Consider the following 16,477-nt stretch of genomic DNA (forward strand, 5'->3'; position numbering starts at 1 on the left):
TTGTTGTAGTTCCTGCTTAGAAGGCTCAGAAAAAGTAAGTGTAGTGAAAAGAATGACTTTGTTCACTGAACATTAAAAGGAAAGAGAATTCAAGTACCGTTCACAGCTCTTCACGCAGGTCTGAGGAGTTCTTCAAAGACTGGGATTATGGGGCAACCATCCCCAGTCTCCTTTCTCCCTAAAGAAAGAGCCGTTTACCCAAATATCCCTGTCACCACCAGGGAGACACACATGAGTCTGCTAGTGATAACATCCTTACTTCTGAAGTAAACAGGGAAATTATACAAATAATACAGTTCTGCATTGTGAAGCAGAAACCATTTGGATGAAACATTTCTCAAAGTGTATCAACATTTCAAATAAGGAGACACACTCTAAGGGAATAAGGGATGGGAGGGAAGAGTGTGAAGGAAACATGTCTAGGATCTTCTCATAGTTCTCATCCAGCTAGTGAGTGTGCCTGGCTTTCTTCGAAGCAATGTGGAGGCCTCAAAGTATGGCAGGTGTGATAGACAAGGCCACAGGAATATCATAAATGTCTTCAGATATTTCTGTGCAATGTGTTCAAGAGCCATAAAAGTAGCTTCTTAGAAATACAAATGTGAAACAGGTTCTCTTCAGATGATTTCAAGCTTTGAAGATTTTGGCACATTCCAGCTTTGTTCTCAGATATCTCCAGGGGGCATTAAAAATGTCATCCTATATAAGACTATGTATGATATTTTTCTCAAGTACCACTTTTGAAATACTCCATTGCTAAATTATACTGGATCTGGGCATGTAATGTAGGTCATGGTCTTGGAGAAAAGAAACCTAATTTCCTAACAACATGTATGATTGTATAGGCACATTATATTATAAAGCACAAATTATTTACCCATGACAGAAAGCTAAATATTAGGAAATCTATTATGGTAGGCTTCTTACATTTGGAATTTGTGCAAATTTTCATTGAACAATAGTGTAAATTGTAAAAAAATTATGTAAATCTTGTAAAATGTATTTGCCATGTTTCTTTTTTTTAAAAAAGTCAACTCAGCACATGGTTTTCATGCCCAGTTAATTTTTATTTCTATTTAAAAATTATCGCTTGATTTATATCCCATCTACTTTCCAAAAAGTTTTGAAGCAGTTTATAATAAATAGAGGAAAATCAATTTCATAAAAAGGACCAAAACCAGGAAGAAAGAAATAAAGGTGAGGAAAATTAAATGAAACAAATGTTAGCTTTAAAATTTTATTAAAATCTTATTAATACGTGAAATGTTATGTGACCCAGTTATTTTGTTGGGTTTCCAGCTTATCGCTGATCAGACAATGTAAATACTACCAGGTTTGACTTGTTGAGAATTAAGGCCAATCAAGTACCTGGGACTCTTTCACAAACAAATGTCCCACTTTGGATGGACACTTCTCCATTTTTCCGCTGTGAAAAAGGAACGGTATCATGTGTGCTTGGTGGCACAAAGCTAAAATTAATTCATTGCGCATAACCTTTTGGCATCCTCTGATACAAGGACTAGGGAACACAAGGTAGTACAGATAATGAGTTATGACTCACTAGGAAAACAGTCACTCTGCTTATCTGTATCTACGTCTAGTTCCATATCCATGTTTCTAAATATATTTTACTAAGATTGTACTTATTAATTGATTTTTTTTAATGGGCAAAGAAAGGGAAATGAAATAAATTTCGGCTACCTAAAATTAAACCTGTTATATGGCCAATTTTGGTTGGGTTTACGGCAATGTCATGATAAGAGGCTGGTTAAAGGATTCCATTCCAACAGATTTCCGCAAGGTAAAATCTAGCCTGTCTGTTCACTTTCTCCCCCAAATTTGTAGGCTTGCTACCCTCCCTCATGACCTGGCAAAGTTTAGAAACCTTAACTTTCTTTAAGGAAAACTGGCTCCTTTCCTCCTCGGAAGCATGGCAGACAGTGCCAAACTGATCAGTCTATTTAACATGACATTGGGCTGCAATTCTTTCATGTCATCTAAAGAAAAACGTTAAGCTCCTACCCTGTCCCATCAGGCCACCAAAGGGTTCTAAAACCTCATTTATGATGTCATTTTAAGTATTCCCTCCTTCAGCAATGACAATAAAAGTTAACTATTAAACTCATGTTTTCAACTTCCCACCATGGGTTCCCTGCAACACAAAACCAGCAAATTAAATCACTGAGATACTAGGATACTTAATGAAATAAAAGCGAATTCCTCATAAATGGCCCTAACTGTAGAACATCTGGCCTGCCCAGCTGCATTTTCTCTATATCAGTCGAGGATGTAACAAAGATAACTGATCCTTAGTCTTTCCAAATAACAAAAGCCCAGTTATTCTGAGGGCAGCTAAACCGAGTGGGATAAGATGGACACTTCAGCTCCGTCACAGAGTCTGCGATGACTCATTACAGGACCTCAGAGTTGTCACTGCTAGTGAATTCCTCCTTCTTTCGTCCCTGCTGCTGCTTTTTCTTTAAAGTAATGGAATCACGAAAAAAAAAAAGCTGGGATTGAAAATAGATTAATCGACTCTTTTTTTTTTTTGGATCACAAAATCAAATCTTAGCTTGCTGCTGGGACTTTGGGCTCCCTCATTCATTCATTGTTCATTCATTCAACAAATATATATTTCGTGTCTAATTTGTACCAAGTCCTAGGAGTACAGAAGTGAAAAAAAGGAGTCATAGTCACTGCCTGCATGGTACTTACATTCTAGTGGGTAAGAGTCAATACAGAAGTAAACTGCCAGGTAAAGGTGCAATTTCAAATGGTCAAAGTGTTATGTGTAAAAATATTAGTGTGCTATTAAAAAGTATAAAGTGGGGACCCATCTTAGTTGGTGGTCAGAGAATGCCTCTCTGATGAGGTGACATTTATCTGAGACCTGAAGTTTTACAAGGAGCCAGCTACATAGAGGTTGGGGAGGGAAAAAGAACTTTCTATGCGATGGGGAAAAGCACGTGCGCAGGCCTCAGGCAGCAAAGAGCTTGGCGTAGTGGGAACTGACAAATGTATATATAATAAGTAAGGAAGACAGTGGCAGGAGAGGAAGTTGCAGAGCTAGGCAGAGGCTAGATTATGCAGCAACATAAGAAGGAACTGATTCATTTGCTGCCCCTGGTCAGTTCTGTCAATCAGATTTTGACCACGGAACTATTGGTAAAGTGTAACTCAAACAGGTGAGGTTTCCAGCTTCAATAGGTGGTCTCTTTAAACACAGCTGTCTTAAGGATAGATGATAACCAATGACGGAGGTTGCAGTGAGCCAAGATCGCGCCCCTGGCACTCTAGCCTATGTGACAGAGTGAGACTCTGTCTCAAAAAAAAAAAAAAGATAGCCAATGGCATACCTAGAGATATAGGTAAATATCAATACATAGTCTTCTTTCCCTGTCTCAGTCATGAAGATTACAGGAAATGCTTGTTTAATAGCAAATACTGTTAAGCAACATTGTCCAAATAGAAATTTCTGTGATGAGATGGAAATTATTTCTATCTTAGCTATCCAAAACAGTAGCCATTAGCCACCTGTGGCTACTAAGCACTTCAAATGTGGCTAGTGGAACTAAGAAACTGAATTTTTAATCGTATTTAGTTTTAATTCATTTAAATTTCAATAGCCACGAGTGGCTATAGGATAGGGCAGAGCAGCTCTAGAATCTTGACACACTTAAATGAGCTTACAAACAAAAGGCATAGGTTAGCTTAAAACTTGAGCAACATCTGTGATGGTTCACAGAATCCTCCTAAGGAAAAGGTTAAAACTGTGGTCCCCAACCTTTTTGGCACCAGGGACCGGTTTTGTGGAAGACAATTTTTCTATGGACTAGGGAAGTGGTGGGGGCGATGGTTTCAGGATGAAACTGTTCCACCTCAGATCACCAGGCATTAGACTCTCATAAGGAGCGTGCAACCTAGATCCCTTGCATGTGCAGTTCAGAGGGTCCACACTCCTATGACAATCGAATGCTGCTTCTGATCTGATAGGAGGCAGAGCTCAGGCAGTAACGCTTGCTTGCCTACCACTCACCTCTTGTGCGGCCCAGCTCCTAACAGGCCATGGACCGGTACTGGCCCTGGGGTTGGTGACCCCTGGGTTAAAGGATTCAGTCCAAGATCTGAAAAAAAGGGTACTGCCAGGTAGCTTGGGAAGCACTCTAAATTTTCACAAGTCTGTAGCAGAATCTCAAAGCTTCTGGGTTTCTTGTTGTTGTTGTTGCTTTTGAAACAGGGTCTCACTCTGTTGCCCAGCCTGGAGTGTAGTGGTGTGAGCACAGCTCACTGCAGCCTCTACCTCCCAAGCTTAAGGGATCCTACCACCTCAGCTTCCCAAATAGCTGAAACTACAAGCGCACACCACCACATCCAGCTTTTGTATTTTCTGTAGAAACAGGGTTTTACCATGTTGCCCAGGCTGATCTCAAACTCCTGGGCTCAAGAAATCAGCTCACCTCAGGCTCCCAAAGTGCTGGGATTATAGGCATGAGACACTGTGCCTGGCCAACTTGGATTTTTAATGGCTCTTAACATACAGGATGTGTGACACGAGGCAGTATGTTATAGAGCCTTGTTACTCAAAGTGTGGTTCACCGACCAACCACATTCATCATTTAGAAGTCTGATATAAAGGCCTCACTCCCAACCTACTGAATCAGAATCTGCATTTTTAACAAGATCTCCAATGATTCAAATATACATTCAAGTGTAAGAAACACTGCTATGGAAAGGGTTTGGGGTTGGGCAGACCCACATTCAAATCCCAACTCTGCCACTTACCTGAGCAAGTCATTTAACCTCTTGGGCCTCAATTTTCTCACCTGAAAAAGGAGGTAATACTACCTACATCAAAAGGTTGTTGTGAAGACTGGGTCAATGTATAAAAGGAAATGAGCATGAGATCTGGTTTATGTTAGATGATCATTAATTCATTTATTTGACAAATCATTACTGACTGTCTATTATATTCCGAGCACCCTTCCTGTCCTGTGCTTAAAACCTGTTCCAAAACAAAGCAACCTTGGGGAAGAAGAGTGTTTTGTTGGGGATGGGAGGGGAAGAAAATGTTCCCCTGTGGCAGTTTCAATACTGTAAGGTGACCAACAACTGCTTCTCTTGGGATCTTTACAGGATTCTCAAATATCAGGGGCTTCCACCGCTATCCTCAGACCTTTAAATAAATAGAAATGTGAGGAGGGGAGGGGAGAATAAGAGAAAAATATAGGAATTGAACAAATAGGGAAGATTTGCTATTGTTTTACCGACAAATAAAAAGCATTAGACTTGTCTTAAAAACTAAGCACAAACTGTAAGCTGCACAGATTTTCTTTTATTAGCTTCCTTAAAAAAGAAGCAGCAGCAATTCTCACTGGAGGTCTCACTGGTAGGAAAGGGAATTCAAGGGGTGTTCTTTTCTGCTCCCCAGGCAAAAAGGGTTTCTCACCCAAGCCAGTAGGTGTTAATCTGCTTAAGCCTGCCTGAGTGGATGTGTTAGATTGCTGGCACATGGCCATTTAGGGGTTTTGTTCCCCAGACCACAGGAGCCCATTTTTCCAAGAGTTCCACTAGCTTTTTGTTTGATAACGTCTATTTCTAGCAGCATTTACTCCTTCAACAACAAATTCAATGGAATGAAAATTTACTGAACACCTACTATTTGGCACACCCTCTGTTGGGGATACAGAGATGAATAAGGAACAGTTGCTGTGCTCCAGGGGCTCACACAAAAGTAACTTCTGTTGCATTCTCTCAGGTGATGGCTATTATCATGACTTCTTCCCACTGCTTGGAAAAAAAAATTCTTTGGTTTCCTTGGCTGTCCCATTTAAATATCCACTGACCTCGCTGTGCTCCCCTGAGGTCCCAGAGGCTTTAAGGGTTAATTACTCGCTTGTTGGGGCTGGTTCATTGTTCTCCCAAACTGCCCACCCTCTCCGATTCCATTTCCAATTCTAAACTTTGTTTAATGTATTCATATTTTTCTTTTTACAGAGGCAATACACATTCATTACAGAAAAATACAGATAAGTAAAATAAGGGAGAACATTTTAAAACTCTCCTCAATCCCACCACTAATGATAATCCATTTTAATAAACATGACTTTTTAAAAACTATAACAGTAATATAATTTCACATGAAGTTCAAAACATAGAGGAGGGCAATTATGCATAATCCAGTCATCTAAATCGTGATCATTTTGGGGATCTTCCCTTCCCATTTTCTTGTACTTATAAATCAAGCCTGACAAATCATTATCAAGCCTTACAAATCAAGCCTGCTAAAGTCATTATCTTTTGGGGGAAGAATATGGAGTAGATGTGCAAAGCAGGAAGGGGTACTTTCAGCTGTGCTGGTGAGTAAGGACACTAGTAATTTTATAGAAAAACATGTTAGGAAATTTGCTGTAATTGGCCAAATTACCGTTGCTATTCAAATGTTTCATCACTGGTAATAGAATCTCACCCAAGAAACTTGCCTTTCTTCCTTGGGGTCTGAAATGAGATATACAGAAATATCTATTTTAAGAAGTTTTCATGTAAGAATACCTGAATTCGTAATGAAGAGTGCTTGAATACCATTAAAAGCCTACAACATGCCAAGATCTCTGACATATATTATCTCAGTTAACTCTCACAACAGTCCTGCAAGATAGATATGATTACTCCTGTTTTAAAGATGATGAAACAGAAGCTCATAAAGTTTAACAGGCTTGCCCAATATCTTACAGCTAGCACCTGGCAGAACCAGAACCCAGAGCAAAGAGACATGACAGTAGAGAGTAGAAAGTGTGTGGCAGAAAGTGTCTGGGTTCGGAGCCCGACTGAACCACCCACCCACTCCAGGACCTTGGGCAAGTTATTTAACATTCTAAGTTTCCTTGAACTGGACTTTTGTGTGATGCCATTAGCCTGCAGTTAGTGTTGACAAAAGGAACCATCCTTAGAATTAAGATGAAGTCCATTGTAAGGGTGTTGAGGACATTGTTGAACAGTTCATAGTTAAAGATATTTCTGTTTGCTCTGAATATGGAGGACAGTATACTCCCGAGCAATCGTCAATCTTAGTGCTCCTAACTATTCAGGTTTCCAGGAGCACTGGCTCCTGGAAAACTCGTATCTAAGTTTAAAATTCACATATAGGAAGAATTTGGGCGGCATGTTTCACCTCATTCCGACTGCACTTTTTGCCTCCAATTCTGCTTTTCTTTCTTCTTTCATTCCCACTTCCATTTTATTGTCTCGAATCTTTTATATTGCTATACACTCCCTTAAATTCTTTTGGATTTAACCTTCAGTTTCCTTACCTATAAAATGGGGGATAATGTTCTTTTAAGGGTGTGTGACAAGCACTCAGCACACTGCATGGTCTGTAAGAGATGCTCAATAATGGTGTCTTCTTTCATACTCTTGGAATAAATCTTTGCCTCATTACAACAAAGGACATTATTTGCATTCCAAAAGATTCTTCAATTTATGAAAGGGCTCACCAAAGGGTTCTTTTAACAATAAGCCAAGGTATTTAAAATAGGATACCATTTCCACATTTCTTCAAGGGTATTCCTTACCTAGTCTCTGTCACATAACTGGCACTGTGCTGATCCACCGACTGCTTCCTCCCACTACTCCATGTCAATGCAGCTCCTCTCATATGCTATTTGCAAAGTCCCTGGGATGGAATGGACTAATTTTTAAAATGAAAACCTTTCCTTTATCTTCCCAGAGGAATTTTTAGATAGAAATGGTCTACTGAAGAAAATACAGAACGGGAGATCAAATTTTCTCTTTTACTTCACCTTAAAAATGTCCTCCCTTAAATTCTTCAGTTTTCCATGTACCTAAAGGGGGATGTTGGATCCCATTCCCTCTGCCTTCTGAAACAAGCTTGATTATTTCCACCATATTAACATATTTTAAAATTTATCAGAAATTAAGTTGTCTGATGAGTTTAATATTGCTGTTAATGATTTATTAAATTATCATTTAAAAAAAATTCTAGGCTAGGAGTGGTGGCTCATGCCTCTAATCCTAGCACTTTGGGAGGCTGAGGTGGGAGGATCACTTGAGACCCGGAGTTAAGACCAGCCTGGGCAACATAGTGAGACCCTGTGTCTATAAAAAATTTCAAGGCCGGGCACGGTGGCTCATGCCTATAATCCCAGCACTTTGGGAGGCTGAGGCGGGCGGATCATGAGGTCAGGAGTTCGAGACCAGCCTGACCAACATGGCAAAACCCTGTCTCTACTACAAATACAAAAATTAGCCAGGTGTGGTGGTGTGCGCCTGTAATCCCAGCTACTCAGGAGGCTGAGGCAGGAGAATCGCTTGAACCCAGGAGGCAGAGGTTGCACTGCGCTGAGATTGTGCCACTGCACTCCAGCCTAGGAGACAGAGCAAGACTCCGTCTCAAAAAAAAAAAAAAAAAAAAAAAAAAAATTTAAAAATTAGCTGGGCATGATGGTACATACCTGTAGTTCCAACTACTTGGGAGGCTGAGGTGGACGGATCTCTTGAGCCCAGGAGGTCAAGGCTGCAGTGAGGGCCATGATGATGTCATTGCACTCCAGCATGGGTGACAGAGTAAGACCTTGTTTCAAAAAAACCAAAAAACAAAAAACTAACCATCTCATAAAATATTAAGCATTTAATTTTGTCAAGTTTTTATCCCCCAGTCTTTAGCACTTTCAAGGTATCCAATTAAATTAAAAAATAGACAAAGGGAATTCATAATTTGTATAGAATAGGTCACTGTCCAGGCCACTGTCTAATAATCTTCAAAAAGACCTGAGCTGGCAGATCCCAATAATCTACTTATGTTTGCTTAAAGCAATTTGTTGGATCCTTAATACCTGTTGAGTTAAGCACTGAAAAGTTAATTGGCAGTGCCTATCTAGGCTGTATTTCCCCAGGCTTTCCTTTTCCTTCTGGCCCTCCCTTCCTTTCTTCTTATCTTTCCCTTCCCTTTTCTCCCTTCTAAAATTTTTATTGAGTCCTTTGGCGGCCAGGCTTTGTACTAAGCACTGGGAATCCACTGGTGGCCAAAATCCTGGCCAGGCCCCTACCCTCTTGGTGCTTTCTGTCTGGTGAGGGGACCATTAATCAAATCACATTCACTAATGGGTGTAGGATTACAAATTGCAGTAGGTACCACTTAGGCCTACAGTACAGTGAGGGATCTGGCCTAGTCTGGGATTAGGAAGACGACAGCTTTTTGGACTGTGAGAGGAAGAATGAGTGGGTAATAAGGCAGCAGAAACATGTGCAAAGGCCCCGAGGTGCTGGGAACTGTGGTGCTCTGGAGACGATGAAAGATAATGTGGCTGGACCAGATAAAACAAAGACAGGGGATGGGGGATGCCTCTGGTGAGCTCAGCAGAGTCAGAGATACATGTCTTGTAAAGATTTTGGCCTTCAACTTAAGAACAAAGGGAAGCCACTAAAGTAAGGAAGAACAAGGGATGTGAGAACTGTTAATGATCGAGACGTCTTAATTTGTCTCTGCAGGAGCAATGCAGTCATACACGTGGTCTCTCACATACACAGTGACGACGGCTGCTGGGTCCCCAGCTGAGAACTCCCAACAGCTGCCCTGTATGAGGAACACTCATGTGCCTTCTTCCTCCGTCACACACAGGATACCAGTTTATCCCCACAGAGAGGAACATGGGTAGGTAACTTTCCAGGGATGCTGCTGGACTTTTAAAATTTGATCTAAAGAGGATGGGTGCAGCAGCTCACACCCTATAATCCCAGCACTTTGGGAGGCCGAGGTGGGCCTTTAAGTCAGGAGTTCGAGACCAGCCTGGCCAACGTGGTGAAACCCTGTCTCTACTAAAACTACAAAAATTAGCCAGACATGGTGGCGTACACCTATAATCCCTGCTACTTGGGAGGCTGAGGTGGGAGAATTGCTTGAACCTGAGAGGCAGAGGTTGCAGTGAGCCGAGATTACACCACTGAACTCCAGCCTGGGTGACAGAGCGAGACTCCGTCTCAAAAAAAAAAAAAAAAAAAAAAAAAAAGATCTAAAGAGGGGTTTCCTTAACAGCTATTTTCTTAAAGAACAGGAAGGGTGCTACCCTTTGCTGAGTTCCCACAATATCGTGAGCACTGTATTGTGTAATCCCCACAACAACCAGGGTAGGTAGGTAGGTAAGAAGGTGTTAGTGACCCCATTTTAGATGAGGAAATTGAAACTTGGTTCTCTTCAGTTCCCCAAGGTCACACAGCTGGCACATGGTAGGACCTAACTGAGCACATATCTGACTCCAAAGCCTGTGTTCCTCCCTCTTCACTCCTTTAACGCCTCAGCTGAAAACCCCTTTCAGCAGTTCTCCTGGCTGGCTCTTTGTACAAATTGCAGACTTACAGAGCGCCATCTTAGGTTCAAGTCTTTTATGATTCCACTTAGAGAAGGGCTTCCTCACCTGAGGGCTGGAGGTCCCTTTAGGGCTGCAGTTATTCATGAGGTTCAGGGGATTCCCCATAGGTTCTAGCGGTGCTTTATGCCCTGGAAAGATGCATCATTTGTTTTGCCCATACGTATATATTTTTCAAATGTGTGGAGTGATGTTGCTGTGATGAATGAACTACAAATCCATACAAAAGTGTTACTTGAATCCTCGTAGTTCTTTGCCATTATGCATTGTCTTTATCAAAAGACACTAACCTTTCAATGTCTAATGAGCAGTGATCTGAAAAGCACTTAGGATATTAAAAAGAGATCCTGACTGGGCACAGTGGCTCATACCTGTAATCCCAGCACTTTGGGAGGCCAAGGTGGGTGGATCATTTGTGGTCAAGAGTTTGAGACCAGACTGGCCAACATGATGAAACCCTGTCTCCCTACTAAAAATACAAAAATGGGCCAGGCGCGGTGGCTCGTGCCTGTAATCCCAGCACTTTGGGAGGCCGAGGCGGGTGGATCACGAGGTCAGGAGATCGAAATCATCCTGGCCAACATGGTGAAACCCCATCTCTACTGAAAATACAAAAATTAGCTGGATGTAGTGGCACGTGCCTATAGTCCCAGCTACTCAGGAGGCTGAGGCAGGAGAATCGCTTGAACCCAGGAGGCAGAGATTGCAGTGAGCCGAAATTGCACCACTGCACTCCAGCCTGGCGACAGAGGGAGACTCCATCTCAAAAAAACAAAAAAAGAAAAATTAGATGGGCGTGGTGGCAGGCGCCTGTAGCCCCAGCTATTCAGGAGACTGAGGCAGGATAATTGCTTGAACTCAGGAGGCGGAGGTTGCAGTAAGCTGAGATCGCACCACTGCATTCCAGCCTGGAGAATAGAGCAATACTCCATCTCAAAAAAAAAAAAAAAAAAAAAAAAAAAAGAAAGAAAGAGAGAGAGATCCTACCATGTGGTGCAGTGGGCCTGACCACTCCCAGGCCAGGTTCCAACAGACCAGTTGTGGGGTACATGAGAGGAGGAGGGGGAGGACCTCTCAGGTCCCTTCCACAGTTGGCCCAGCATAGTGCAGCACAGCAGTGACCTGACAGTGTGCACAGGCCTGGATGTTGGTGTACTTTTCCATAGGTTCAAGTGCTCCCAAGCAGTCAATCGGGCAGCCATTATTTTCTCAGGAGGCCTTTGAGAGTATTTCCACACATTTAGAATAGACTCTGAAAACCCTATTTCAGAGAGATTTTTGATTCAGCAGAAATAGCAGAAAAAATACTCACATGGTCATAGGTCAGCATCTTTGCTATAAAGATGTTACTAAGAAGAACAGTGATAATAATAGGCTATGTCTACACAGGACTTTCTGGTTTATAGAGTGTGTTCACACATATGATCCTCAGAATGACCGTGCACAGTATTTTTATGGATGTGAGAAACAGGGTCGTGAAAGTCACAGCTAGAAAGTGGTGGAGTCTGGCTTAGAACCGGGGTCTTTGATGCCTGTTTGACCATGCCATGGTGTTATCCCCCCAGGAGACAGCTTACAGAACCCCACTATATCCTTCCCCATGATGTGGAAGCAGAGGCCTGAGTGATATAAAAACATAAATCTCACAGTGGTTTCTTTTTTGTTATCCCTATTTGATTCCAGGATACAACAGGGCTTTTAAACACAGCAGGAGTAGAGGTTTCCATCACTAATGATGTTTGGCTCAGGGCTAGATTTCATCTCTGAACGCTGGCTGGGGGAAGGGAGGTATGTTCTAGGTGTTGAGGGAGTAGGAAAATCAGCCTGGGGTTTTAAGTTAACCATAACAAGGCCACAAAAGTGGAAATGGTAAGAATCAAAAGGAAGAGGCCAGACGCGATAGCTCATGCCTGTAATCCCAGCACTTTGGGAGGCCAAGGTGGGTGGATCACCTGATGTCAGGAATTTGAGACCAGGCTGGTCAACATGGTGAAACCCCATCTCTACTAAAAATACAAAAATTAGCCGGGCATGGTGGCGCACACCTGTAATCCCAGCTACTCAGGAGGCTGAGGGAGGAGAATCATTTGAACCCAGGAGGCGGAGGTTGCAGTAAGCCAAGATCATGCCACTGCATTCCAGCCTGGGCAACAGAATGAGACTCTGATTCAAAAAAAAAAACAAAAAAAAAGATGAAAGAATGAAAAATGGGGTTGGGGGGTGAAGGGGGAAGAAAAGAGAGAAAAAAAGAAAAAGGAAAAACATAGATGAGGTTTTTAGAAAGTTGTCAAACTGATCTGTTCTTGCTATTACTCACACTATTCAATGTGCTTGATGCATTTTAGATACACGGGAAGCTATAACTATGGGAGCTATGGCAACCAGCATCCTCACCCCATGCAGAGCCAGTATCCGGCCCTCCCTCATGACACAGCCATCTCCGGGCCACTCCACTATGCCCCTTACCACAGGAGCTCTGCACAGGTGAGTCAGTGGTCCTGGTTTCTTGCCCAGACCTTGGTATACTTGGTGCCAAATCTGGTTAACACAGTTCGTAAACTGTTATGCATGCTGTGTGTGCAGCATGTATGTCCCCAAGGAGAGGACAGTCTTTTCATCAGCGTCATTTCTGGCCTCCAATGGCTGCCCCACAGTGGGTGCTCGGCCAGCGTTCATGCTCCATTTGCTCTCACATGCCTGGTTGCTAAACAGTTTGTTTTTCATTCTATCCTCTCTTTGACTTCTTCATGCCAAGATCTAATCGGCCGCATGTCTGCTGCCCTTTTTCGGGCAGCTACCCTCACCCTGGGCCTTGGGTCTCCTTTCCCATCACCACTCTCCTGGTGCAGACCCTCATGGAGTCTTGTCAGGACTGGTCTCTCAACATCATTCTAACTGGTCTCGTGGTGTCCCGTGTCTGCTTTTTTCATCCAGCCCACACACGTAATCTTAAGCGGAAGAATCCTCCTGAAATGGATCCCTTTTCAAATCACTCTCAGGCCCTATATCTCCTTGGGCTCCGCACTGTCTAATAAGCCAAACCAGCCCTCCGTGGTCTGTGGGGAATGGACAGGCCATGGCACCTGGCTGCATTTGGAAAACCGCCGCTGGACACTCTATCTGTCTAACACTTTCCTGTGCATTGGCTCTGATCCGACTGGTTGCCAGTTCCACTCTGCGTCCTAAGTATCTCTGTATGCCCTCTGTGCTCGTCTCAGCTCAGGCCTTTATCATATCCAACCTAGATGAAGACAGAAGCCTTCCTGATGATCTCTATGCCTCTAAAAAGTGCCCCATCTCTGGTTCATCCCCGACACTGCAGCTAGAGGAGTCTTTTGGAAAAAACCCAACTGACCATGATACTTTAGCTGTCTTTGGCACGTCATCGCTTTCCAGGTCAAGTTCAATTCCTTAGTATGTCTCTTAAGACTCGTTACCTTTTTGGCCTACTCACCAACTCCCTCCCTCCCCCCAGCCATGCCAGCCCTCATGTGGTTGTCTCGGATGTGCCGAGTTCCTCCGTGTCTTTGTAGATATTGTTTCCTCGGGCTGGGTGTCTCTTCCCCAGTTTCTTCTGCTGGGCATTCATGACAAGCATCTTGCTGTCTTTGTGGCATTCCTGAAAGTACCCCCTTGCTTCCTCCAGGACCTTATTAGGTGCCACTCCCTGGGTTTCCTCTCTCAGTAGCATTTCTCACACCCTGTTATCATCACCAACTTTCCTGTTTGACACGCACAGAGACCCTAAGCTCCCTGAAGGCAAAGATTAAGTCCAGCATCCTCAAGTCACAGCACTTGGCACCTATAAAAAGAGGAGCTACCTTCTCCTGAACACGTGCTATATGCCAGGCTCTGCGCTGAGCACTCTCCACATCCCTTGGATAACCCCTGCAGAAAAGGAAGTGAGACTCACAGTAACCTGCCTGAGGAGTTGAACCCAGGAGCTATGACTCCTGTCCAGGCTCTCAGGCACCACCCCCTGCCGCCTCTCAGATGCAGGCATTCACTAAGTGTACACTGAGCAGATGAGTACATGGGAGGTGGCGTCAGCATGAACAATAGTACGGTGTGCTGAGCATGCTCACTCTATTCTGCAGGCACAGGAAGCTAGGGAGTGGTAAGATCAGAGCTATGATTAACAAAGAGAGCTCTCAGGGTCCCCACAGAATGAACCAAGAAGGGGGCTGGTGGAGGCAGGGGGCTCTGCTCCAAAGCACTTGTAGAAGTTTAGGAATGAGATGGCAGGACTGACGCTAGCGTGGAGGCTGTAATTACATCAGCTGTTAGCACACAGACTCGTCTCTGAAGGAGGGCACCAAGGAGAACGTATCCACAACACATGGTACTCTGGGCAAACAGGTGTTTGTTTTGATTTCCATCTGCAGTACCAAGGGGAGCCCTGGTTTAATCCCCAGACAAGCCAAGAAGTTGATTCCACTAAATCATCACCTGGGGCATTCATTATAGGTTTCCAACTGCATCACACAGAGATGCCAGCTCCTTAGGAGCTCCCTCTCTTGGGAGCACTCTGTGCTCCTCACTGTGATCCACTGCATGACTGAGAACGGCTGCAACAGCCTAAATCACTCCACATACTCCAAGCATCTCATTCATTCATTCATTTCTCAAATGGCTCCTGGGTAACTACTATGTGCAAGCACTGCACTAGCCACTGGGAGCACAGTGAGAAGGAGACAGAGCATGCCTGCTTTGGTAGAGCTTATGCTCCAGTGGGAGACAGCATCATCAAGCCACAACTCTGGACATTGTCTTCCCTCCTTCTTCACTTCCTCATTCCCCCTCATGAAATGGCAGAAGCTGGTTTTCTGGGGTGATATTTTTAAAGCCATTGCCATAAAAAGAAGCCAAGGTCTCCTCAAGGCCCATGAGGTCCTGCTCTGGAAGCCACAACAGTCCCCAACTGGAACACTGTCATTTAATAGCTGGTCTTAATAGAATGGCCCAAGGACACGCGAAAGCCCATGGAAGGGCCCTTTTAATCCAGACAAGGTGTGAGAGTCCAAAGGGTCCTAGGCCAGGCTCTTCGCCACCATGCCCTGTGACTCTTAGACGAGTGCCTCTGACACTCCCCTCAACACACACACTCCACATTTCGTGGTTTATGCCTTAGTCTCCACATGTAAAATAGGGTGGAGAGAAATTTATTACATCGGTCTCTACCTAGGTTGATGAGTGAGGTCAGTGTTCAAAACGGGGTACCTCTCTGGGGGAAGGTACTGTCTAAAGACAAAGTATCCTTTGTTTTGTTTTCATTAACATTTATTCAGAGCACTGTTCTAGGCATATTTAAATATACAGACTCACTTAATTGCCATAACAACCTTGGGAAGAAGGCATTTTTGGAGATAGGATCTCACTCTGTCACCCAGGCTGGAGTGCAGCTGTGCAATCTTGGCTCACTGCAACCTCCACCTTCGGGGCTCAAGTGATCCTCCCACCTCAGTCTCCCTAGTACCTGGGACTATAGGCGCATGCCACCAAGCCCAGCTGATTTTTGTGTTTTTGTAGAGACAAAGTCTTGCCATGTTGACCAGGCATGTCTCAAACTCCTGGGCTCAAGTGATCCTCCTGCCTCAGCCTCCCAAAGTGCTAGGGCTACAGGTGTGAACCACTGCACCTAGCCTTTTCACTGTTTTTAAAGATAAGTAGACTGCCTCAGAAGGTAATGCGCCCCAGGCCATGCATCCAGTAAGGGACAAAGCAGACTCAAATGCAAATCCTCTAGCTCTCAATCCCAATGCTAAACCAGTGGTACTGAATACTACTGTTTTGGAGAGTGGAAGGTAAATTCAAGAGGTTACTGCTGCTATTCTCAGTAAGTTTCAAGTTGCCAAAGAGAAGCACACACCCCAAGATAACCTTATTTCTTTCCTTTATTGGTTTTTTGGTTTAAGGTTGAGCATAGAGAAAATCCACTGCAGGGCTAATTAGTTTTAGCTTTTCAGAGCAGGGGTCAAGCTGTTCCAATTCTGAGTAACTGAATATCACAATTCACTACGTCAGACTCACCAGGGAAAAGGACAGTCTGAATTGGAAGAAAAATTGCAAGTATGCAATATGGTTGGAGAAATGCAATT

The 16,477-nt window shown here is 43.5% G+C and overlaps 1 protein-coding gene across 9 annotated transcripts in view; it reads left to right on the top strand.

Moving 5' to 3' along the window:
• The window catches only part of RFX4 (regulatory factor X4), a 179,263-nt gene that overhangs the window by 155,855 nt on the left and 6,931 nt on the right, over nucleotides 1-16,477 (top strand). For 7 of the 9 annotated variants that reach the window (XM_005572116.5, XM_065524745.2, XM_045365846.3 and 4 more), the window contains 2 exons: nucleotides 9,505-9,667; nucleotides 12,725-12,863. In XM_005572116.5, the coding sequence (XP_005572173.1) occupies nucleotides 9,505-9,667; nucleotides 12,725-12,863 (302 nt within the window). The remainder of the gene's footprint in view (nucleotides 1-9,504; nucleotides 9,668-12,724; nucleotides 12,864-16,477) is intronic. The other 2 variants (XM_065524747.2, XM_065524746.2) reach the window with 1 other exon arrangement.

Source organism: Macaca fascicularis, chromosome 11, assembly GCF_037993035.2.
Source record: "Macaca fascicularis isolate 582-1 chromosome 11, T2T-MFA8v1.1".
Lineage (NCBI taxonomy): Eukaryota > Metazoa > Chordata > Mammalia > Primates > Cercopithecidae > Macaca > Macaca fascicularis.